This window comes from Argiope bruennichi, chromosome 10, assembly GCF_947563725.1.
Source record: "Argiope bruennichi chromosome 10, qqArgBrue1.1, whole genome shotgun sequence".
Lineage (NCBI taxonomy): Eukaryota > Metazoa > Arthropoda > Arachnida > Araneae > Araneidae > Argiope > Argiope bruennichi.
Window position 1 is genome coordinate 46327110 of NC_079160.1, and position 27243 is coordinate 46354352.

General features: G+C 29.6%; 1 protein-coding gene across 1 annotated transcript in view; it reads right to left on the reverse strand.

Annotated features, from left to right (window-relative positions):
• LOC129987924 (uncharacterized) overlaps positions 1 to 27243 on the reverse strand; it is a 132556-nt gene that overhangs the window by 89258 nt on the left and 16055 nt on the right. The window contains exon 2 of the mRNA XM_056095922.1: positions 17224 to 17620. Within this exon, the coding sequence (XP_055951897.1) occupies positions 17224 to 17620 (397 nt within the window). The remainder of the gene's footprint in view (positions 1 to 17223; positions 17621 to 27243) is intronic.

Consider the following 27243-nt stretch of genomic DNA (forward strand, 5'->3'; position numbering starts at 1 on the left):
TATCCTTTAAGTTTGATGGCTAATCATTCATAGAATATTTATGATATATGAAGGTCAGTCAACCCATGTAATGTTAAACCATTGATCGCCGATGCAGAAAAACGAAAGATAATCCTTCATATTGATTCCACTCCAACGGAGCAATATTACTTGTCATTCGACCAACATTCTGTATTTTGATTGTTATCTTCTTCTGTTATACACGGACAGCAGGGCAAACATACTTAATGAATTACTTTGTACTAAGTTAGTAAAAAGTGGGCTACCGGGCAGATATATACAAATTAACAGTAATGATTTAGCTAGAAGACTATTATGAATTTCATATCCTTTAAGCTTGATGGCTAATCATTCATAGAATATTTATGATATATGAAGGTCAGTCAACCCATGTAATGTTAAACCATTGATCGTCGATGCAGAAAAACGAAAGATAATCCTTCATATTGATTCCACTCCAACGGAGCAATATTACTTGTCATTCGACCAACATTCTGTATTTTGATTGTTATCTTCTTCTGTTATACACGGACAGCAGGGCAAATGTACTTAATGAATTACTTTGTACTAAGTTAGTAAAAAGTGGGCTACCGGGCAGATATATACAAATTAACAGTAATGATTTAGCTAGAAGACTATTATGAATTTCATATCCTTTAAGCTTGATGGCTAATCATTCATAGAATATTTATGATATATGAAGGTCAGTCAACCCATGTAATGTTAAACCATTGATCGTCGATGCAGAAAAACGAAAGATAATCCTTCATATTGATTCCACTCCAACGGAGCAATATTACTTGTCATTCGACCAACATTCTGTATTTTGATTGTTATCTTCTTCTGTTATACACGGACAGCAGGGCAAACATACTTAATGAATTACTTTGTACTAAGTTAGTAAAAAGTGGGCTACCGGGCAGATATATACAAATTAACAGTAATGATTTAGCTAGAAGACTATTATGAATTTCATATCCTTTAAGCTTGATGGCTAATCATTCATAGAATATTTATGATATATGAAGGTCAGTCAACCCATGTAATGTTAAACCATTGATCGTCGATGCAGAAAAACGAAAGATAATCCTTCATATTGATTCCACTCCAACGGAGCAATATTACTTGTCATTCGACCAACATTCTGTATTTTGATTGTTATCTTCTTCTGTTATACACGGACAGCAGGGCAAATGTACTTAATGAATTACTTTGTACTAAGTTAGTAAAAAGTGGGCTACCGGGCAGATATATACAAATTAACAGTAATGATTTAGCTAGAAGACTATTATGAATTTCATATCCTTTAAGTTTGATGGCTAATCATTCATAGAATATTTATGATATATGAAGGTCAGTCAACCCATGTAATGTTAAACCATTGATCGTCGATGCAGAAAAACGAAAGATAATCCTTCATATTGATTCCACTCCAACGGAGCAATATTACTTGTCATTCGACCAGCATTCTGTATTTTGTTATACCACAATCGATTTTAGCCCGTAATTTTTTTGCGACTTCTTTTAATGCTTTTTTGTTTCTGTTCCTTCGATTTCTTCATCATATTTTACCGTTAACTATATGCCATCTTTTATGCATTATTATGGATTCTCATTTTTATATTGTGATGTTTGCATGAGCAACCCTCTTTTTTTCATTTTCCGCATTTCCTGATTATTTGATATGCTGTATTTACATCCTGTCTTCTGTAACAGTTCCTTTTTATTTTCTCTTAATATAGAGAAAGTATAGCAATCGTCACCAAATTCGAGCTCGTGTTTTTGACGAATTTCTTCATTTCAAATCTCCCCAGTAAATGTCCGCCTGTGATAAAAATAAACGTTTTGAGCTAGATGGTTGAAATGTGGTATAGGGTTTTTACACTAAATTTGCAGATTCCTATCAAATTTTAAGTAAAATTTGTTCAAAGGAAATTCATCTGTCCAACTGTACGAATATAATTTAAAATGATAACTACAAAATGAAGAGAGCTAAATAAATAAGATTAGATACACAGATTTAACATCTATAATATAGACACCTGTCAAAGTTTGAATCAAATCGAACATCAGATTTGCTGTCTGTCCATCTGTACTTTCAGAAATATGTAAACACGATAATTCAAAAACACAGCGACTTAAATAAAACAAATTTGTGACTTTGGGATTTTGTGACTACAAATTCAGTTTGTTTGCAGTCAATCTGTTTGATCTACAGCTACCAATTTTTACATAGATACATAATAAAAAAACGTTTCTAGGAGCGTTTTTTTAAAAAATTAATTAGAATTTTTTCAATTAAAAATTAAGCGAAATTTGGGCGCTTTTCAACGATAAATCCCAAAAACATTAATACATCAGACTAATTTTTATGCCATTGCAGAAATTAAGGAAATTATTTTTTTTAATTACACCAATTTACTTTCTGTTCAATTTTTTTTTTCTGGAATTTCTTGGATAATTTTTTACTTTCTCGTATACGAACATACAAAGAGAAAGTATTGCCATCTTTAAAAGAATTGGACCTCAAGATTTTGTAGAAAATCCACGTTTCTAACTTCCCTGAATTCCAAAATACATTTTTGAAATTACATCTTTCTTTCACTCTAATTGACTGCTTATTAACACGAGAGCTCGAAAATTCTGAGCCAGACGGAGGGAAATTTGGTATATGGATTTTATTCTAATTTTTTAGGGTTCTGCCAAATTCTGAATGAAATTCATTCACAGGAATTCTGTATGTCTAGCTGCTCTAAAATAAATTTTATTTGATAGCTATGAAACTAAGAGTTATATAATATATTTTGGTACAAAGCTTTAATATCTATCTGGCTAGTTTGCAAATATAATAAAAAGATGAAATTATAATACTGCTAAAAATGTCAAATTAAGACATATATTACCCATGAAATTATATTTTTAATGGCACTGGATATTATTGGACGGTTGATCGACAACATGCATGGGACTAGAGTGACGTGGTTTTAACTCACACAATACCGAAAGGTTCTAAAAGTCCGTTTGATGAAATTACAATTACAACTCGGGACTCCTGAATGTCATTGTAAGATTCTTCCCTCTTTCGTAAAGAGTGATTGGTTGAATACCCGAGAAACGTGCTTTGTCTGTTAGATATGCTTCCCTGATTGGTTTGGCAGAGTTTTCTGAGAACTTTTAAAAAAGGCCAGAGCATACATGCGCCAGATTGCCATCAAATACGCGGGATCCTCTTTTGTATATACACTACTTAAGACATCGTCTGTAATAACAATTTTCAAATGGGGGATTAGAGAAGGTTTCTTATAAAAAAAACTCGAGTATTTTAATATTTTGTGGTATCTGAACTCAAATATGAGTTAGCGCTTCATAAGATACAAAATCGACCTAGATTTCCAAAATTTGAGGGTGGAAATATGCACCTTGAAACGAATTTTTAATCCTTTAATTTATAATTTTAATTAATGAAAAATTAAATTAAATATTAGTGTGTTTTTGCGTGATATTTTTCCAAAATATATTGAACCCATTTTTTCACTTTTTAATTATTGCATTTAATCACTGATATTTGCAACAAGTTGTACTGTACAACCACAAAACTGAACATGACTAAAACCATTAAAAAATCGTAAAATATACTTCAAATTTGAACATTTATTCATGTTGTTCTCGATTAAAGGATTTAAATCATTTAAGTACTTTGAAGCAATCACTACATTTTAACATTTTACTTATATGAGCTTCATCAAATTGAACTCTTTAAGTTTCACAAGTTTTCTATGTTACCCGCGCTATTTATTTCGACCAGTTCTCTATTCCTTAACTCTGTATATGTATTGCGTGCTAAGGAAAGAGCATATCAAGACAGTTGATGGGGTTAATGGAGACGGTGTGGCGGGTATTTTTTTTTCAAACTCGATTAAGGTGGTGATCTATAATTCATATCTTGGTTCTAATAAAAGAGAAGATTTTATGATTATAGTTATCGTACATGGTAGGTCAAAAAAGGGAAATGGGATATATATTGAGATGGGTGGGAGAGATATTACGGTTATTGAACTTTCCTTTAGGAAATAAATTGCAAGGTTGTTGAAAGTATTCAGAGAATGTAAGGATGAAGATTACACAATTATATAAGTATGAAATAATTTTTATTAAATTGCTGGGAGCTCTTGACAAAGTTGGATTGTTGAATAGTTTTTATTAATAGTTGAATAGTTTTTATTATTTTTTAATATCTCACAATTTGCAGACGAATACTCACTAAATAAAGATTTAAGTCATTAGAGAACTATGCATTCGCATTTTAATTTTTCGCAAGTACTAATTACAGTTCAAATAAAATAAATATGAATTGGCCTTATACTAGTTCTCACTGTAAGAGATGTAAGCAATTACAACATTACATATCTGCGTTTTTATTTTTCGCATTATTTAGAGATAAAATAAAATAAATATGAATTGACATTATACTAATACTCACTAAACAGAGATTTAAGCCATTACAGCATTACGTACCCGCTTTTTCATTTTTCTCTGGTACTAATTAGAGATAAAATAGAATAAATGTGAATTGGCCTTATACTAATACTTACTAAACAGAGATTTAAGCCATTACAGCATTACGTATCTACAGCTTTTTTTTCCACTTGTACTATTTAGAGTAAAATAAAACAAATATGAATTGCAATTATACTTGTACTCACTGAATAGAGATTTAAGCCATTAAAACATAACGTATCCGCGTTTATGCTTCTCTAGTACTATTTAGAGATAAAATAAATATGAATTGACATTATACTAGTACTTATTAAGAAAAGATTTAAGCCACTACAGCATTACTTTATCCGATTTTTGTTTTTCGCTAGTACTATTTAAAGATAAGATAAAATAAATATGAATTGGCATTACACTAGTACTCACTAAACAGAGATTTAAGCCATTACAGCATTACGTATCCGAGTTTTTGATTTTCGCTAATATTATTTAGAGATAAAATAAAATAAATATAAATTGGCATCATAATTGTATTCACTAAACATAGATGTAAACAATTACAGCATTACTTATCTGTGTTTTTATTACTAGTACTATTGTGTTTTGTTATTACTAGTACTATTTAGAGAAAATAAATATGAATTGGCATCATACTAGTACTTACTAAGCAAAGATTTAAGCCATTATAGTATTACTCATTCGCATTTTTGTTTTTCTCTAGTACTTTTTAAAAGTAAGATAAAATAATTATGAATTGGCAGTATACTGATACTCACTAAACAGAGATTTAAGCCATTACAGAATTTCGTATCCGAGTTTTTGATTTTCGCTAATATTATTTAGAGATAAAATAAAATAAATATAAATTGGCATTATAATTGTATTCACTAAACATAGATGTAAACAATTACAGCATTACTTATCTGTGTTTTTATTACTAGTACTATTGTGTTTTGTTATTACTAGTACTATTTAGAGAAAATAAATATGAATTGGCATCATACTAGTACTTACTAAGCAAAGATTTAAGCCATTATAGTATTACTCATTCGCATTTTTGTTTTTCTCTAGTACTTTTTAAAAGTAAGATAAAATAATTATGAATTGGCAGTATACTGATACTCACTAAACAGAGATTTAAGCCATTACAGAATTTCGTATCCGAGTTTTTGATTTTCGCTAATATTATTTAGAGATAAAATAAAATAAATATAAATTGGCATTATAATTGTATTCACTAAACATAGATGTAAACAATTACAGCATTACTTATCTGTGTTTTTATTACTAGTACTATTGTGTTTTGTTATTACTAGTACTATTTAGAGAAAATAAATATGAATTGGCATCATACTAGTACTTACTAAGCAAAGATTTAAGCCATTATAGTATTACTCATTCGCATTTTTGTTTTTCTCTAGTACTTTTTAAAAGTAAGATAAAATAATTATGAATTGGCAGTATACTGATACTCACTAAACAGAGATTTAAGCCATTACAGAATTTCGTATCCGAGTTTTTGATTTTCGCTAATATTATTTAGAGATAAAATAAAATAAATATAAATTGGCATTATAATTGTATTCACTAAACATAGATGTAAACAATTACAGCATTACTTATCTGTGTTTTTATTACTAGTACTATTGTGTTTTGTTATTACTAGTACTATTTAGAGAAAATAAATATGAATTGGCATCATACTAGTACTTACTAAGCAAAGATTTAAGCCATTATAGTATTACTCATTCGCATTTTTGTTTTTCTCTAGTACTTTTTAAAAGTAAGATAAAATAATTATGAATTGGCAGTATACTGATACTCACTAAACAGAGATTTAAGCCATTACAGAATTTCGTATCCGAGTTTTTGATTTTCGCTAATATTATTTAGAGATAAAATAAAATAAATATAAATTGGCATTATAATTGTATTCACTAAACATAGATGTAAACAATTACAGCATTACTTATCTGTGTTTTTATTACTAGTACTATTGTGTTTTGTTATTACTAGTACTATTTAGAGAAAATAAATATGAATTGGCATCATACTAGTACTTACTAAGCAAAGATTTAAGCCATTATAGTATTACTCATTCGCATTTTTGTTTTTCTCTAGTACTTTTTAAAAGTAAGATAAAATAATTATGAATTGGCAGTATACTGATACTCACTAAACAGAGATTTAAGCCATTACAGAATTTCGTATCCGAGTTTTTGATTTTCGCTAATATTATTTAGAGATAAAATAAAATAAATATAAATTGGCATTATAATTGTATTCACTAAACATAGATGTAAACAATTACAGCATTACTTATCTGTGTTTTTATTACTAGTACTATTGTGTTTTGTTATTACTAGTACTATTTAGAGAAAATAAATATGAATTGGCATCATACTAGTACTTACTAAGCAAAGATTTAAGCCATTATAGTATTACTCATTCGCATTTTTGTTTTTCTCTAGTACTTTTTAAAAGTAAGATAAAATAATTATGAATTGGCAGTATACTGATACTCACTAAACAGAGATTTAAGCCATTACAGAATTTCGTATCCGAGTTTTTGATTTTCGCTAATATTATTTAGAGATAAAATAAAATAAATATAAATTGGCATTATAATTGTATTCACTAAACATAGATGTAAACAATTACAGCATTACTTATCTGTGTTTTTATTACTAGTACTATTGTGTTTTGTTATTACTAGTACTATTTAGAGAAAATAAATATGAATTGGCATCATACTAGTACTTACTAAGCAAAGATTTAAGCCATTATAGTATTACTCATTCGCATTTTTGTTTTTCTCTAGTACTTTTTAAAAGTAAGATAAAATAATTATGAATTGGCAGTATACTGATACTCACTAAACAGAGATTTAAGCCATTACAGAATTTCGTATCCGAGTTTTTGATTTTCGCTAATATTATTTAGAGATAAAATAAAATAAATATAAATTGGCATTATAATTGTATTCACTAAACATAGATGTAAACAATTACAGCATTACTTATCTGTGTTTTTATTACTAGTACTATTGTGTTTTGTTATTACTAGTACTATTTAGAGAAAATAAATATGAATTGGCATCATACTAGTACTTACTAAGCAAAGATTTAAGCCATTATAGTATTACTCATTCGCATTTTTGTTTTTCTCTAGTACTTTTTAAAAGTAAGATAAAATAATTATGAATTGGCAGTATACTGATACTCACTAAACAGAGATTTAAGCCATTACAGAATTTCGTATCCGAGTTTTTGATTTTCGCTAATATTATTTAGAGATAAAATAAAATAAATATAAATTGGCATTATAATTGTATTCACTAAACATAGATGTAAACAATTACAGCATTACTTATCTGTGTTTTTATTACTAGTACTATTGTGTTTTGTTATTACTAGTACTATTTAGAGAAAATAAATATGAATTGGCATCATACTAGTACTTACTAAGCAAAGATTTAAGCCATTATAGTATTACTCATTCGCATTTTTGTTTTTCTCTAGTACTTTTTAAAAGTAAGATAAAATAATTATGAATTGGCAGTATACTGATACTCACTAAACAGAGATTTAAGCCATTACAGAATTTCGTATCCGAGTTTTTGATTTTCGCTAATATTATTTAGAGATAAAATAAAATAAATATAAATTGGCATTATAATTGTATTCACTAAACATAGATGTAAACAATTACAGCATTACTTATCTGTGTTTTTATTACTAGTACTATTGTGTTTTGTTATTACTAGTACTATTTAGAGAAAATAAATATGAATTGGCATCATACTAGTACTTACTAAGCAAAGATTTAAGCCATTATAGTATTACTCATTCGCATTTTTGTTTTTCTCTAGTACTTTTTAAAAGTAAGATAAAATAATTATGAATTGGCAGTATACTGATACTCACTAAACAGAGATTTAAGCCATTACAGAATTTCGTATCCGAGTTTTTGATTTTCGCTAATATTATTTAGAGATAAAATAAAATAAATATAAATTGGCATTATAATTGTATTCACTAAACATAGATGTAAACAATTACAGCATTACTTATCTGTGTTTTTATTACTAGTACTATTGTGTTTTGTTATTACTAGTACTATTTAGAGAAAATAAATATGAATTGGCATCATACTAGTACTTACTAAGCAAAGATTTAAGCCATTATAGTATTACTCATTCGCATTTTTGTTTTTCTCTAGTACTTTTTAAAAGTAAGATAAAATAATTATGAATTGGCAGTATACTGATACTCACTAAACAGAGATTTAAGCCATTACAGAATTTCGTATCTGCGTTTTTGTTTTTCGCAAACACTATTTTGAGATAAAATAAAACACATATGAATCGGCATTATACTAGTGCTCACCAAACAGAGATTTAAGCCATTACAGCGTCATGTGTCTGCAGTTTTGTTTCTCGCTAGTGCTATTTAGATAAAATAATTTTACTTATCTTGCTAGAAATATTCGTTGCATTCATTTTCTATAATGTTTCTTATGGATAGTTTAATGTGTATGATCTCATTAATAAAGTATTATTTCTAAGCATCAAACTGTGATAGACATTAAAGTTACCTTGCACCTGTTCTGTTTATTATATACATGAACATTCCTACGAGAGCCATAATGTCACACTGAGATTAAAAACGGATAACAATAATGACCGGGCCATAGTGTATATCTTCTAAATGCTAGTTGTAAATACTTATTCATTTTACTATACAATTAATTCTGCCTGTTTTCATGTATTATTAATCATTCAGTATGCTTTATTTTTTTATCTTTATTATTTAAATTCTCTTTAAAATAATAATTTCTTTTGTTGCAATAATGGACCGTGCATTAAACTTGATGAATAAAATAGATTAAAACTATTAATATAGTTGATGAATTGTGGTGGCCAACTTTTATATACAATTTTTGTATTTTACATATTTTATTACAAAAGGCACAATGGGGCCGGGGGGCCTGTTGGTAAAGTCTCGGCTTGGGAACCGGAGGGTTTCAGGCTCGAAACCCGATACCATCAAAGAATTGTCGTGTAAATGGGTCTGGTGCAAGCTACATCCAACGGGATCAAACATTCTCTAGCTGGTGTGGTCTGGAAGTTTGATGAGGGGGCGCCAGCTCAGGTATCGTTCTCGTTATCTTAGCGAGGTTCAAAATTACGAGGTCAGTCCCAAAACAGCCCTAGTGTTTGCTTTAAAAAGGGACATTAATATAACTATACCAAACCAAACAAAACAAAAGGCACAATAGATGTAATAGAAACCAGAGGGAGTGGTTTAGCTTAAAACTTTATCACACACTCTCTAATAAAGATGTTATTCCACAGGTCTTGCATGCTATCGACGTAAAATAGCTAAGAAATAGTGGCATAAATTTAGCATTTTTATTGAATCTATCGTGCCATCCTTGGCGATTAAGCCGTGGTAGCGGTTAATAACATCTGAAAATCGAATCTGCGTTTTTTCTAATCAATTGAAATAAACATTTGGCACAAAAATATATTTAGGGTCGCAAAATACCATACCGAATTTGATGTATTAAAGTCATTATGTTTTTGAGTTGTAGCGTTTATGTCTCTGAAAGAACAGACCGATAGACAGTCAATCCCTTATGGAATTTGGCTCAAAATTTAATAGGTGTCTACACTATAGTTGTAAAATGTGTGTACCAAATTTGATTTATCTAGCTCTCTTCCGTTTATAATTATCATGATAATTATTTTCGAATAACCAGACAGCGAGAGACTATGTCTAAAAAGGACAGATTTTGCTCAAATTTGATAAAAATTTTCACTACATTGTGTAAAGATCATATACCATATTTCATCCGTCTAGCATAAATGTTTTTGAATTATCTTTATCACAGACAGACAGACGGACATTTTTCAAAAACGTGTTTTTCGAACTCAAAGAGGTTAAAAAGGTGGACATTCGTCAAAATCTCGAGTTCGAATTCTTAACGATTACTATACTTTCTATACACTACGTTTATGATAAAGTAAAAATAAATATTTATATTTTATGATTTTAAAAAGATCCAAATGGTTTCATAGGTTTCTAGCTTTAGCAAACAGCGTAATAAGCGAACGTTTTAACTAAACCTTTATGTTTTTTTTTCTCCATAAATTTGTTTGACTCATTTATTTATGCTATAAATATCATAAAGACATTTTAAAAGCTAATAACGACATATTACGGAAACGTTTGTAATAAAGCCGAATGTAGAGAATTTACGTTTCAAAAGCTAAGCCTTTCCTTCATGTGTTCATGAAATTCAAATTAGGTTCATGACTGACATAACAAATCTGAAAAAGAACATATTAAAAGAAACCCAAAAGATACGTTTTGTAAAACTGCCAATTTTCGAAGTTAAGGCATACACAAGCACAAAACGTTCTGAAAGCTTTACAAAAGAACTAGCACAGAACATGACATCTGGTGCAAAAAGAAATCATATGAAATAAATCTCAAATTCTTTACATAACAGATGCGTGCCAGTACCAAATATTTATCAGGGTCATTTGTAAAAGGCATTTTTACAAGCATTGGCACCCTCCTTTCGTTACACGATACACGTTTCTGATAGGTACCGGATACGACGATCGCAAGAGCTCTCAAAGTTATTTATTATTCTTTACGATTTTCCCATGCGCAGACTTTGACACTTGCTTAGCACGCAAAATAAATTAATCGTTTGGTGACACAAAAGCGGAGAAATCTCCGCTTCCCACACCCCTACCACTACCACCTCAATCCACATTCTGGGCTGAGGCCGTGTGCAGTTGCAGTTATTCTTATTGCATTGGAATATTATCTTTTGCTGGCTAGAAATAAAGTTGTGAAGAGTAATCAGATTCAGTCACTATTATGATATTAACATTAATTACTCCAAGTAGCTTTAAGATCTGTTTTATTTGATACTTTGGGGAATTGATTGCAATCTAAATTGTGGAAAAGGAAATGAAGCGTAAAGAAATTATATAAAGTCCAATAAAACAACTTTTTGCAAGAGTGGGTTTCCTTTTTCTAAATTCTATTTTTTCGAAGTATCCTAAGATAAAGTAATGTAGTTCGTCAAAAATCGTGAGCTTGAGATTTCGAAGAATCTGCACAGTTCGGATATCTTCTGAGTCCGAAAAAATATTTATTAGGCTTAACTGAAAAGATAAAAAAAGATAACTCAAAAATGCGTTGGGCTTAATAAATAAAACTTGTAGATTTATATCAAATTCTTCTTCAAAGAAATATGTCTGAGTAAAAATGCCCGAGTTATAACTACAGAAAGAAAGAGGTTAGATGGATACAACTTTATGCACGTGTTTTTATCCAATATGATGATTTGTATCAAATTTAGGATTAAATAAGATAATGGTTGACCATTTGTTGGTCTGTTCTTTCGTATGCATGCAAATACCATAACTCAAAAAGAATCTACTTAAGTAAATGAAATTTGGTACGTAACCTGGTAACTTAAATCGTAGTTTGGGCCGATTGGTAAAAAAAAGAAGACCCCAAAGTACATATTCAGTTTCTTTTAGTATATTTTTAAACGCAAAATTTTCTTGTGAACTTCGTTCGGCACTGAAAACAAAAATTTGAGCATTTCTGGTATTAACAGTGCTGTCTAATTTTATGCGGGAAAGAGAACCGTGACATCTTTATTAGGCAGAGAAAGTGACTATTACTCTTGATTGTTTCCTGACACACAATTTACATATGCAGTAAATATTTTGTGTGTTTAAAAATCTTTCTTGATTTATTTCACAATTTTAAGCATTATAGCACGGAAAGTACATTTCTAGAAAGATTTCTATCTGTCTATCCATGTACATTCGAACATGATAAGTTTAGAAAAACTCAGCAAATTAGATAGATATAGATCAACAGGGTTGATATTACACATAATTTAAAACTGTTACATAATGCCTATATGGCTTTCAATCTTTATTTCTGAATATATTGAGAAATGGATGAATTATGAAAGGATTCAGCTTTAAAAATATAATTTACCCAAATATTTGTTTGTTATTTCATTGAAATAATCTGCATACTAAAATTCATTTCACTTCCATTCATGTAAATTATTTCATTATTCCAATCACATAAAATTTAGTAAATCTCTGGAAAAATTTTCAATTTTCTCTTGATTTATACTTTTGAAAGGACACAAACTTTCAAATCCCATAGATAAAGCCAATGAAATTGCTTTATTTTTTTAATATTACAAAAGCAATATTAAAAAAAAAAATGAAAGAAATCTTGAACTGACTCTGAAATTAAGTCAGTTCCAAAATAATGTCAAATTCTACATGACAACCGAGGAATATTTCAAATAAATATTCCGATTCCTATTACATGCATTTCCACGTATAATGCATGTTTTACTTCCATAAAACCACTACTGCTGTACATAAAAAACGTCATTTTCGAATGAGCAAAAATCCATTAACTGATGGATGCTACATTATTCGAGTAAATATGAGTCATGTATATTTGATTGGACAAAAATCTCAAAAGGCACGATTGGTTTGCCTTTGTGAGAAAATGAACGAAAAATGATTATTCTAACATGAAAGCTTGATTTTTATATCTTTTTTGTAGTTATAATGATTTTGATTATAAATTATTCTATCGATGTAACCTCCGCATCATCTGATGAAGATTTTAATCGATTTAAGCAATCGACTAAAAAGTTTTAGATGGATAGTGTTAATTTAAATAAAGTTGTTCAGATACGTTTTATTGAGGAGTTAACATTATTTTACACAGAAAGGGATAATTCTTGTTGGAAAGAGTTTGCTGCATTTTTGTCTTCGAGGATTTTTTTAAGCTTTGACAAGCAATAATTATTATTGAGATTACGTTTAAGTTGTTTGATTTTTTTAAAATAAATTTATCGCAGAATATTTTGAAAAATCCATTTGGCAAAATAAATAAAGGCATCGCCTCTAAATTTACAATACTTTAGAAGCTTTACATTCTTCATGAATCATTGATTCCTCTACATTCTTTGCATTCTTCGTGAATCATTCACTCATCTTCATTCTTTACATTCTTCATGAATCATTGATTCATCTTCATTCTTTATTTTTTGAATTTTTCATGAATCATTGATTTTTCTTCATTCTTTGCATTCTTAATAAATCATTGAATCATTCTCTTTCTTTGCTTTCGTAATGCTTTAAAAACGTTACAAAGTTTTAGAGTATTTTTCTTCATATGCATCTAAAGAACTGATATTTTAATGTCATTTGCATGTAATTTTAAAACATAGTTAACTCTTTTTGAAATCTGTATTTTAAATTGACATTCTTAAAAAAACAATGATGAAATAGTTTCCATATGGCACGGTACAAAGACTTGTAATCTTTAAATTAAAATCTATCCAAGTGATTTCATCCATATAATTTAAGAAATAACTTTCCTTCTACTCCAACCATAAAACTGGCAGAACATTCCGGAGGAGTATGGTTAAATCTGGATCTTGCTTCATAAAAATCAAATTTTCTCACTCACTTCTTCAGCTGTACTTTCAATCTCTTACATCTGTATCTATTAAATTTAACAGTTTTCCACAAAGCACTATGCAAGAATTGCGACATCATGATACAACAATGCAATTTGGTAACGTAACATAATATAAATAATGTCATATACGATTCCTTTGTTTATAACACTGAGTTATCTAGCAGTTTGGATGGATATAAGATGGAAGGAAAAGACAAAGAAAAGAACAAAGAAAGATTCGATAAACCACTCACAGGATTTCTAGATAGAACACCGTCGAAGTCACATCCTGGGCTGCTATATTTAATGATTTAACGAAATAATAGTAAAATGAAAAAATACCTCAAAAAATGGTGACAACAGGTGAAATTTAGAGAGGAATGTTGTGTTTATAGATTTGATCAATATCATTTCTTATATACATCTCTGTCCGATCCCCCCCCCAAAAAAAACGCAAAACCGTGTTATTTTTTTTTAAATCTAGAACTAAAGAATAACAAGTCGTTTTTATTTTGTGCTATGCCAGAATTGGAACGTTCTTTTTACAATACTGCATTAAAACAAAATGGCCTTTTCCATATCACTCGCAATAAAAATAGCAACTTAAACAGTGTTATTCTTATTGTTAGTGATGTAATTCCAAAAGCAGTGGTTTTTATTATATCTCTATCGAATGAATTTAACATCGTATCCTTATAGTATATAAAAAAATTATGACAATTTTTATAATACTGCATTCAATCATAATAGTTTTCTTGCATATATTGTAAGAGCAAAAAAAGGCAACAATGCCACCTCATTCTTCTTCTATTACTAAAGGATATAACATCGTTTCCTTATAGCCCTGCATTCTGACAAATAGACTCTGTATAGATATTCTAAAGCACTGATTTCTGACAGAATATCTTCTTCATATAATTCGTGATAAAAACAGTAGCAATTTTCCAAGAACCATGCTTTTATATCTAATGGATTTAACATATTTTACACATACCTCTGTACAGGAATTGCGACATTTTCCTACAACACTGCATTCTAGTAAAATAGTTTCCAATGTAAGATTATATGATACATTTTTCCCGAAAACCGGTTCCAACGTAGCAACTTCTTTCGTATAATTCAATATGTTTAATGCGGGATTGAGCCCATTCCATTTAAGTATTATTACAATTCGTCTCAACCACCCATTTAAACAAATGCATCCAAAATCCACATTACCAACAAGAGGCTCTCTCATATTTAGTAAGGTGACATACAGCTGCTGGCTAGATTAGAACTGGCTTTCAACATTAAAATTATACTTTAGCTCATAGCGAGTGCCAAATTAAGACAAATCCATCCAGAAATCCACATTACCATCAAAACGTACCCCACTTCACAATATGCATTACACAATACAGTCAAATCGTTTGATTATTAGAACTGGACACCGCCTAAGCCTTTTCAGATATCTGAAATGACTATATGCATATCTATCTATACGCTACTATTTCGAAAATTGTATCGGGTAAATAACGAATGCCTGGTTTGAGCGAATGGCATGCTCACAGATGAAATGATCCGACTTGTTAGGGCACCCCCTCGTGCAATTATTATAATGTGAACCGGTCCAGCATAATAATAGCAGAGTAATTATAATTGAAGCAGTAGTATTAGGGGGATAATAGATAGGATATGAATTAGACTAAAATTCTCGATATCGGTTGTACTCGAAAATCAGTTTGGTTAAAGATGAAACAACTGATATTTGAGCGCGAACTCTTCATTTATGTTAAGTTGGAGAAAGACAGTTGGAGTTTGATCCATTAGAACGAATAGAACAGTTTCTTTAAAAAGACATAGTATATTTAGAATGAAATTTTTTTAGAGCATCGCGCAGGAAAAGGTAATGTTCACAAGTACACTGAATGGAATGGAGAATAACTCGCCCATAACATTAAAGAAAATGAACTTATAGTAAATACAATCATTGTTTACTTTCTCGTGTGCGAAATGTACAAGAAGAATGCATTGTAAATGACAAAAAATACAGCTATGATAAAAATGCAAATTTTAAACCTCCTTGAATTTGAAAAACAAACACATATACTTTTTGGAATTATCTATGCCATTGAACATAACCATATAAACAAAATATCCCTCGACAATGTTGCGATGTTGTTCAGCATTCTGAATATTGATTTTTTTTTTTGTATAATATCTTGTACTAATACTGGAAAGCATACTTGAGAGATCCTGATCTTCCAGAATCATTCGCTTAAACTGAATGATCGAGATGTTTTGATAATAAAAAGTGGTAATTATGATTGAGTCCTAAAAGGCCATCACGGGCCACAGTGCAACTTTTCTCGCAGGAAGCACACCTTGCCATCGGAGGAGGTGTGATTTGACCCTACACTGTTACTATACTCATCAAAATGGTAGAAATAACCGTCATACTAAAAGCTTCCCACTTTCATTTTCGAGGTGTTAACATGTGGGACAAAACAACCATCTAACTCTCCGACCCACCACGAAGGCACACGGATTTAAACCATAAAACTGAATGAAAGGACTGCCGCAACAGCAACATTGGCGGGAACTATGGTTGAGTCCTAAGGGACGTCACCGGCCACGGTACAACCCTCCCCGAAGGAAGTACGTCCCGTCATCGATGGGAGGAGTCAGATCCCCCACCTATTAGTGTACCCTCCAGGGTGGCGAGATCCAACCACCATGCCGGAAGCATCTCATCCTCATTTCGAGGTGCCCCCCGGGGGGTACCTTGTGGGACATCTAAGAGGGAATAATAAGGGATATGGAATTTGTGTGAGACAAACAGCAAACATGAGATCTGTACTGAAATGGGAATGGATTCTAACAAAAGGAAATCTATTTGTATATCCGGGCGATTTGGCTTTTGCGGATTTAAACCAAAAATTAATACATAGAATAGCAATTATATATTAGTTTTTAGGTCAAATAAGACATTATGTTCTCTTTTCAGTACGGAGAATCTATACAGAAAAGGTGCTGTTCTATTTAAGTAATTTAAGAACTGAAAGAAAGAACAAAACATATGCACACTAGCGTACTGTCGAGGATATCATTGGATTGTTTTAACCGATTTAAATCATTGGAATAATTAATTGCTTACAATTGTTTGTGATGAAGGAAAAAGATAATTTTTCAATTAAAAGCATTAATATTTTACCTGAAATAGTTTTGATGAGGACTTCGATTCGGGCATAATCTGATCTCTTCGGAGATCCACCATCAACGGCTGTCACCCCTAATTCAACTATTGGCTCTGAGGGACTCATTTCTAATGACCTCGCTAGAGTCAGGACACCAGTGTTAGGATCCATGCTGAATCTTCCTCTTGGGTCTTTGGGTTCGTCCAGTTTATAGTACACTTCTGCATTGTAGGGAACTGGATCGTCATCCAAGGCTCGAACTCTGAGTACAGTGACTCCAACTTTGGATCGAACGTGCAGTTCGCCTCTGTAGACATCGTGTTCGAACACTGGTGGATGGATATTGAAGTCTGTCACTGTGATTTGGAGTTGGCGAAGTTTTGTTTCGCCTTGGCTGATAGCAACAGCAATGATCTGAAAAAGATATTAGAACAATCAAGAATCTTTCTTAAAATGTTTTACATTCAATATCATTACATTTCATTATAGCAACGTAGATTTACATAAATATTTTACTATTGAACATCTGAATAGATCTTTTACCAAATATTATAGCATATTTTTATAAGATTTTTATATTTTATACTTGTTTCAAGTAAGAAATTTTATAGTTTATTGCCAAAAGCTTATACTATGTGCAGAACACAACATCAGATATTAAGTATGAAACAAAACTCTTACGGAAATGATGGGGGGAACCAGATGGAATACAATAATCACATTTACATTCTAATTTGTATAATCATATTCAAAAGTGTGTTTTAACAACATGAAAAATTCTGATTGCAAATTTTAAATGCAATATGGGAAATGCACAATGTCTGTTGAAAAATATATAATATTTCATATAATTTATATTCACTAGAAATACAAATTTATAGTTGCGAAAAGCCACGAATATGATAAATTTCACCCTTATGACATTCCTTTGTAAGTGTCATAGCAGTTCGAGACTAGTTCAAAAATTTCATTGAAGATAACGGTTAAGAATGAATAAAAACTTGAATTACAAATATTATTAAAATTTCACTGAAGATGAACGGTTTAGATTAAGTAACAACTTAAATTACAAACATTATTAAAATTTCACTGAAGATGAACGGTTTCGATTAACAACTTGAATTAAAAAATCTTATTAAAATTGAGAGAAAATACTGAGTGGAAATCAAATTGATATAATCTAAATGTAAGGTTTTAAGTCTTAAGACAACACGAGGACCATTTTTGTAAGATAATTTTTTGGAATATGTAGACATATATTTTCATAGGCAAGCCATAAGGATTAACCATTAGGCAATGATGAAGCTTGTTATTGCGCTCAAATAAACGTTCTGTTTGAAGCCTATTTCTTGATTTCTTTTATATAGTTTTCCTTTTGATTGAATGGCATTTTTTGTGATACGATGAATAGTCTCCAAACATTTCGAATAACATTTAATTACTGAAGAAAAGCGCTCAATTTAATACAGCATTTAAAACGTTCAATGAAACAGGCTGGAATTCGTAAGATGCCTTGTTTACATTTGACAGTTGCCATTCGACAAAAAATAATCAAAGGGATATCTGTGTCACGCATGGTAGCGTTTTATATATATATATATATATAGATAGATAGATAGTATTGCTGAAAATACAAATCGCTTATTAGAAACTTTTTTAAGATATTATTTTCTATTTAATTTTAGATATTGCAATTGCTTATTTAGATAGTGAATCATTTAAATTCAAAGTGTAATTTGCAACTTGCTAGGATATCCTGTTCTTCTTTAAATTTAATCCATGAATTGTTATTAAAGATTATCAAAATTTCCCATGTTAATCTAAATAAATGAAATATTCTTTTATTAGACGAAAATGAAAGATTTACTATTCTGAAACGGAAGTTTGATGATGAAATACGAAAATACTTTAACAAACAAATATGTATGCCCTTTGTTGGAAAATAATGAATTTTTCTATTTCATTTAAAATACAACAACATTTAAATATATTTTTTTTATTTAAAACAATTGCAAAATATCAGTTCTTGAAACATAGCAGTTGAAACATTTAAAATCATCATTTTTATATAATGTAGCTTTAACAATAAATACAGGAAACAATTAAATTTCAAATCATAAATGATTATTTTAATTGCATCTAAAATTTGGATTCAATGTTAACAGAAGATCATTCATCTTCTGTAAGATTATGCTTTTTATCATTTTTAGAAATGAATACAACGAAACTTGTTGGATGAAATATGAAGATTGCGATCCATTTTTGCAAAATAATCTTGAATTAAATCACTTGAATGAATTGAATAAAGCCAGCTTAAACAAATTTTAATTGCGATGAAATTGACTTTGCAGCAAACGATAGTTAACGAATCTCCAAACGATTATTAATTTTAAAAATCCAGCAAATTATTAAATGTCTTTTCAGCATTCAGATCCTTTTAAAATACGTTGCATAAATTGAAAAATTCTCAAGGCAGAGTTTTGAAATTTCTCAGTTTTCAGCAGAAATAAAATTGATTATAATATCATTAGCAATTTAAAAGGCTTTAGAAAATGTAAGATAATATTCTATAGAATTCGTTTCGAATACATATTTTGGAAAAATCTTAATAAGTTTATGATAAAGCTAAAATAATTTTACGCAATTGCTTTTTTCTACAAATGATTAGCTGTCGTTTAGAAAAAGTAAAATTATCTTTATATTAAAATATGATGTGTAATATAAGCATTTATGAACTATTATTCTTATGGCGTGCGTTTATTTATGATAATATATTTTATTTATGGAAAATTTCTGAATTCGAAATTTCAAAAGAGGAAATATATTTTTTTAATAGAATTTACTTTTTTTTGTTGAGATAAATAAAAAGAAACGAAATTATTCAGATGTTAGCTTTAATATATATTATACCAAAATCCTGAAAAGAAATAGAATTTAAATATCCTATTTTCTGCAAAAGTTTTCATTAGCAAACGATTCTTCTGTGTCAATATTTTGCAAAGTTTTGAATTTGCATTAGCTCCCTTTTTCAAAAATCTTATAAAATTTTTTTATCTTTTCTTTATGCTCTTTGTTACTACAATCTAGAATTTTCACTAAAGCTATTGAACTTGTTTTCATATTCGAAATGTGAAAGATGGATTATAAAAAGTATTCTAAAATTGTGAATTCAAAACATACGTTTTCATTCTAGTTAGAATTCCAAAGAATTACTAAATTTGAATTTGTTTTTGAATTCAATTTTGTTATTGAATTCGTTTTCGTATTAGAAATATGAAATATGCATGATTAAAAAGACTCTAAATTTTCTATACAATTGTAAATTTAATACATGTATTCTCATTCTAGTTAGAATTCAAAATAATTACTAAATATGAATTTTCTAATTGAATTTGTTTTCATACTCGAAATATGAAAGATGCATGGTTAAAAATATTCTAAATTTTCTATAAAATGCTGAATTCAAAATATGAACTCTCATTTTCGTTAGAATTCAAAAGAATTACCAAATTTGAATTTATTTTTGAATTGAATTTGTTTTCATATTAGAAATATGGAAGATGCATGATTAAAAATATTCTTAACTTTCTATAAAACTGTGAATTTAAAATATGTACTCTCATTCTAGTTAGAATTCAAAAGAATTACTAAATTTGAATTCATTTTTTAATTGAATTTGTTTTCATATTAGAAATATGACTGATGCATGATTAAAAATATTCTAAACTTTCTATAAAATTATGAATTTAAAATATGTATTCTCATTCTAGTTAGAATGCAAAAGAAACGCTAAATTTGAATTTGTTTTTGAAGGGAATTTTGTTATTGAATGCGTTTTCGTATTCCAAATATGAAATATGCATGATTAAAAATATTCTAAACGTTTTCTAAAATTGTGAATTAAAAATATGTATTCTCATTCCGGTAAGAATTCAAAAGAATTATTAAATTTGCGTCGGGTGACAGTATGGAGAATGAGATGTCAGCTCAGAAAAATTGCAAGCTATGGTCTAGAAATGGACCTGAAACTATTTCGAAGGTATACTTTATTTTATCTAAAGTTTAAAAATAATTGTGGTCTAATAATTTTAGTACTGTTGCATAACTATTTATAATAAAACGATTATCCGCAGTAGTAGATGGTGCGGAAATTGCGGATAATCAGTAAAATTACTGAGTGACAAACCTTAAGAAAAGCTTTTGAACAATTTTTATCAGCAGTATATGAAATACACAGACTTCATAAACAGTTATATTTAATAAACAGTAAATATTTGTAATTGCACAATGGTTGACTTTTTTTTTCTACGAGAAATATGTAATATTTTATGTGCTAAATACAATCATTAATTTATGAGTGAAGATTGTTATTAACATATTGGGTGTAAAATCCGCAGATAATCAATACTTTACAGTAATGCAAAGAAACGGAGAATAAATAAATTTTTGAAATAGTTATTGTAAACTGTCGAATTGAGTGACAAGTGAAATAATTCCATGGATAATCCGTAAACTCACCAAAAATCTTATAAATCAATATGAAAAGAGTATCAAAAAAATTTTATCATGTGAGATTATGAAGTTATCTTGGTTTTGGGGTTTTTGAAACCTTAAAATGCAGAGACTAAAAATTGTCGATTTATCGCTTTCAACTTTTTACTTTTAGGTTTATTAGAAAATGATAAAGAAAGTTTTCACTTTTGTCATATTTGTTTATCACATTTGGCGACTTATCACCTAAAAAAAGTTACGACTTGGCACGAATGTCAGCCATGTTCCCGATTCTTCTGCCGGCCAATAAAGGACAGAGTTATAGGAAATTATTGCGTGAAGAAGCACAGAGAAGAAAATGGGAATGAATGCGAAACAGCGAAGAGATATATTGAAAGTTATATATATAATTTCTTTTAAATTTTCAACTTTTCTAACTGGCGAAAAATATTTTAGAGCTCGAAAGATTTTGAGAAGGGGAAAAAAAAACAAAAAAAAAAAAAACATCGTTTTTCTAAAATTTAACGATTGTGTAATACAACAGTCATGTCATCATTCCAATCTAGTTTAAACCGCATTTACGCGTAATCTGATAGTAACATGATTGTTTAAAACCGGTTTCACGAAAGAAAAGTCTTACCTCGAGAAAAAAAAAAATGAACTATTGACTATGAGATAATCAAAAACCATTGTTTTTCTAAATGTTAGTGGTTCCGAAATATGGGTAAGAACATGATGAGATTCTATCGGCTTGACATCACGTGACTTAAAAAATAACCTTCTCGCATGATAACTTGAAATTTGCCATAGCAGATTTCCATTTGTTTAAATCTTTTTTATATTTGGAATCTTAACGTATATCTATAATTACCAGGTTGTCGACTTATTTTTCATCCTACCCCCTAAACACACACAATTATTTTTGCTTGTAATTGTAATTTTTGGCTACATTTTTAAATTAACAAAAAAGAAGAATCGAGATATTACTGTAATCTAAAATAAATATACATAAATGAAGGTTCAATTTTTGTCTGAGACTCTGCCATTATTCTCTTTGATCCCAACTTATTTTCGACTCCAACTCCAGACTTTATGAAGCCTTGCTTAAACAAATCCTATTGCTATTCCATTAAATATAACTCTGATCCATCTAACACAATCGCTATAGACCGATCACGCGAGTGACCACATTCAACCAATGATAATCGATGGCGAAGAGATACTTCGAATACAATTTCACAATTCAAACCCATCCGTTCTGTCCAGAGACGGAACGCTCTATCATCGCGTTATCCCCTTATCAAAACACCGCCTTCCCCTTCAGGGCGAATCTGTGATAAAACCTGTCTTCGCTCGTCAAAGCCATACCATGTCAAAACATGGATGCATAATACAGAGCCTGTCCAAATAGTGGGCCAGCCAATTGCCGCCTACACCCCTCTTCCTTTACTATGAATTGTTCAAATACCACGTTTAATGAGAAATACATTGATTGCTAATTAATGCCAGGGGATTTCAGAACGGATAAGCGGGATCACCCGATCCATGATTGCGCCCAACAATGATCGGTACTTGTACCAGCGCCCTTGTGTTGAAGGAAGGGCTTATTGCGAGCCCCATGCTCTGTTCTGCCCTGATTGCAGTTATAAGGCGAAATTTGAGGATTATTTGGGTAGAATGGACGAAATCGTATGGTCTGTGTAACCATCGGATATTTGTTTAGTTACTCGAGCTCCATTTTGAGTAAATAGGTGTTGTTAGCGCTAATAGATGGGTCAGTTCGATTAAATCATTCTTTAAAACCCTCCCCTCCCCGCTTGATCTGAAAGTTCAGCAGTTTAATTCTGAAGAGGAGTAATTATTTCCTGTCCGTTACGTACCAGACTTTCTAATGGTTTAAATCTGCATTGGGGGGAAGATTTGGACATCACTGACTATCTATTAAAGTAAATGATATGTGGCCTAATAAGGAGATGTTTAAACTATTGGAATGGAAAGGTTTAAGATTAGTCTGGAATAGGTTGAGATTAGTCCAATGGTATTAAATCACCGGTAATTTTGTTTAAGTATCGCTTTGGCTTCGTCAGATTTCCATTTATGAATTTTAAAGTTTAAGCAAGAGATAACATTTAATACAAAGAGAAATAATGTTTTATTTTTTTATTTGGGACACTTTTTAAAAACTTAAGAGCTATTTCTTTAATTATCGAAAGTGTTAAACAATTGAATTGTAATTAAAGAGAATTTATCTTGAAAATTTACATTATTCTTACTGGAAGAATGATTTGCATTTTATAGTAAAAGACTAATGTATCGAAAGTCCTATTTAAATAAAAGAGTAAGTCACTTTAAAACTTAAGTCACCTAAAAGAGTAAGTTACTTAGTTTCTACAACACTTTCTGGCATATTGTTTAATAAAGGTGTTCTCCTCGTCCCGCATAAAACTATGAATCTCTGGCAAAGTCATGAGAGCTCAGAGTTTTATTTTCAGAGTCCCTGAGAAGGATATTTTGTGTCTCATCGTATAGTGAAATAAAAAAAAACGAATATATACTTTACGAATACACGCGTCTTTTTGATAGATTGTAACGAAAAATCGACACAAAACTATAATTTTAACCACATACCAAATTTCATGCATTAAAGTAGCTGTGTTTTTAATGTATCCCATTTGCATACATGTGACTTTACAAACAGACAGATGGCCAGACCATTCATGGATTTGATTCAAAATTTGAGATATACCTACACTTTAGATTTTAATGTTGTTTTCCTTAAAATTAATTCATATAGATATTTAGGTTTACTGTTACTGTGTTTGATTGCATTCAGACAGACAGACTTCCCTTGAATGGATTTCCTTCATATGATAGAAAACAACAAATTTAGTGTAAGAACTAGAAACAGAATTTCATCGAAATAGCTCAAATCGTTTTTGAGCTATTTTATCCAAATACATGATTCCGAAAATGTGTTTTTTGAGTTCATTGAAATTTAAAATTAGAAAAATCATCAAATATTTGAGATTCGAATTTTTTTGGCAGTTACATTACTTTTTCTTGGTATACTTATTATATGAAAAAGTAAAATTTTTAATTATATTAATGCCCTATTCAGAAGCAACACATGGGCTAATTTGAGTCGGATTTCGTAATTTTGAACACCAGGACGACACCTCAGTTATATGAGAAATTTAAAAAAAATAATGCTGATATTTTAAAACAAGATTATTATATATTTAAAAATCCATTAAAGATGTACAGAAAATTCACTTTAATTGGTACCCAATGACTAATATCTAAACCATTAATTATAAGCATATGATTTCAATGGGAAAATATTTAGAATTGCTTCACTTATTAATGCATAGATAGAAAAAAACTCGAATCTAAAATTTTGCGCTACCTGTTATATGCTTTTCACATACAAACATTCTAAACTAAAAGCTATCCATTATTGCGCTATCGAATGCTTTGAATATCACTATTTAAGACGAGTTTAAATAATTTCTGTTTCAAAAAACACCATCTAATTAAAAGTTTCTGAGGTGTCAATTGATTGGTATTAAACAAATATTTTTTTAATTTACCCCATTACAATTACTCGTACAATCAAAAGGTCATACTTCAATTAGTTGTGATAACAGAAGAATGTGTTTTTTTTTGTATAAAATATTTCTGTCTAAAATATTTTACTAAATGTGATAATTAGAATCCCGAAACTATATAAAAAGTTGGATTTTTTTTTCCAGCAAAACTTGTATTGACTGAGAATACACGTAATATAATTTTTAATAACATGTAAAATATATGGATTTCTAACTTTCTAACAAATTTATAACTATTTAACGATTTCTATTTCTAAGTTATTACAAAAGAAGCTATAATGAAAAAAAAATGATGAAGCTTCATTTTTATATCCGATAGTAATAATTACATTATTACATAGCTAAAGAGGTAATATGTTAAAAATTATAGTTTCTTCAAGAAAGATGTAGTTTCCTGAATTATTCAATAACCCATATTTATTTTCTACATTTTTTGAAAACTTGATTAACTCGTTCTGGAGTGTCTAATAATTAATAGATAATTATATAATTTCTAATAACTTTCTTATTATGTCAAAAAAAAATGTATTCAGTTTTGCATTTTTGTCAGTCATTTTTTAATAGTTTTTTTTTAACATTATTAGGAGGTAATGGAATTCGAACAATGTATTATAAATTTGATAAAGTATTCATTAATATAATGATTTCAGTGTATTGATCTCAAATAATTTTAATTTCTTATATATATTTTCTTATATTATTTTAATTTTTTATAAAAAAATTATAAAAAATTACCAGTGGTTTAATAATTTGAATCGTTTATTAACTAATTATCAATCTATTTTATTAAAAAAAATTGCATAATATTCTTAGCTTCTGCCTATAGGCTAAGAAATGTTAAGCAAGTTGGGATAATGTTATGAAATTTAACACTTTTAATCAGAACTTATATCCTAAATATGAGAAAGACCATAGGCAAAAACTTGATATCAGATACCCGAACCGAAAACTAATTTTACCATCTCCAAACTTTAAAAACCCAGTTAAGTCCCAATTTTTTCAGTGACCCCAAAGAAAGTTGCCGTTACAAGTTTAGACCAAGAATTTTCCGGAAACTAACGTCTTCCTCCTCGTGATTAAGTGACATTCCGTCGTTTCTGTCGTGAAACTGAGATATCAGAGTTTCCAGATAACGCTCCATTTAATCGTTTTCAGGAGCAGACCCACTTTCCATTGCTGCCACTTTTGGTAAGCGGCCAACTGAAATTCCTTCCACAGTTATCTGGTGCGTGCTCAAACGTATTTAGTTCAGGATTCGCGTTATAAACTACAACTTACACTTTCTTCGAGCCATTTAACAGCTTATTTCATATAATCTTCTTCGGAAATTAGCTTATTCGATGAAGAAGTGTTAGAACTTCATAGAATTCAAATCACGAGACAAGAAATATTGAGTTTGGTATTAGATAATTTGAGAGTAAAATAGATGATTCATTTCTCAGATTATTATTAAAAATTTTGAAAGGATTTTTTGTAATAAATAATTATTTTTTAATGTTTTTCTTCTAATTGAATATAGTTTAGGCGTAGTAAAAAATTCCAAATATATAAATGACCGAGTTTCACTCGAAATTTTTATTTGTTTGTAGTATTTGTTTTGTGTTTTTTCGTAGAAAATATTTACATTCGAATCCTCTACTGATTACATACGAATATTTTTCAATCTTACCTTCATACGAACTGGGCATTTAAATAAATAAAAAATCATTAATGAATGCACTTAGTTTAACATGATATTGGAAACAATCTGCTAAATTATAGTATTCCTTTTACAATTTATCTATCATTACTTATATTGTTCAATTTGCATTCGGTTTTACAACGTTGAAATCGTCTTCAATATGGCGCTATACGACTTTGTCGGAATAAGAGCAGATAGAAAAAGGCTCAAATTAATAGTTATAAAAAATGTTATATATGTGTGTGTGTGTGTGTGTG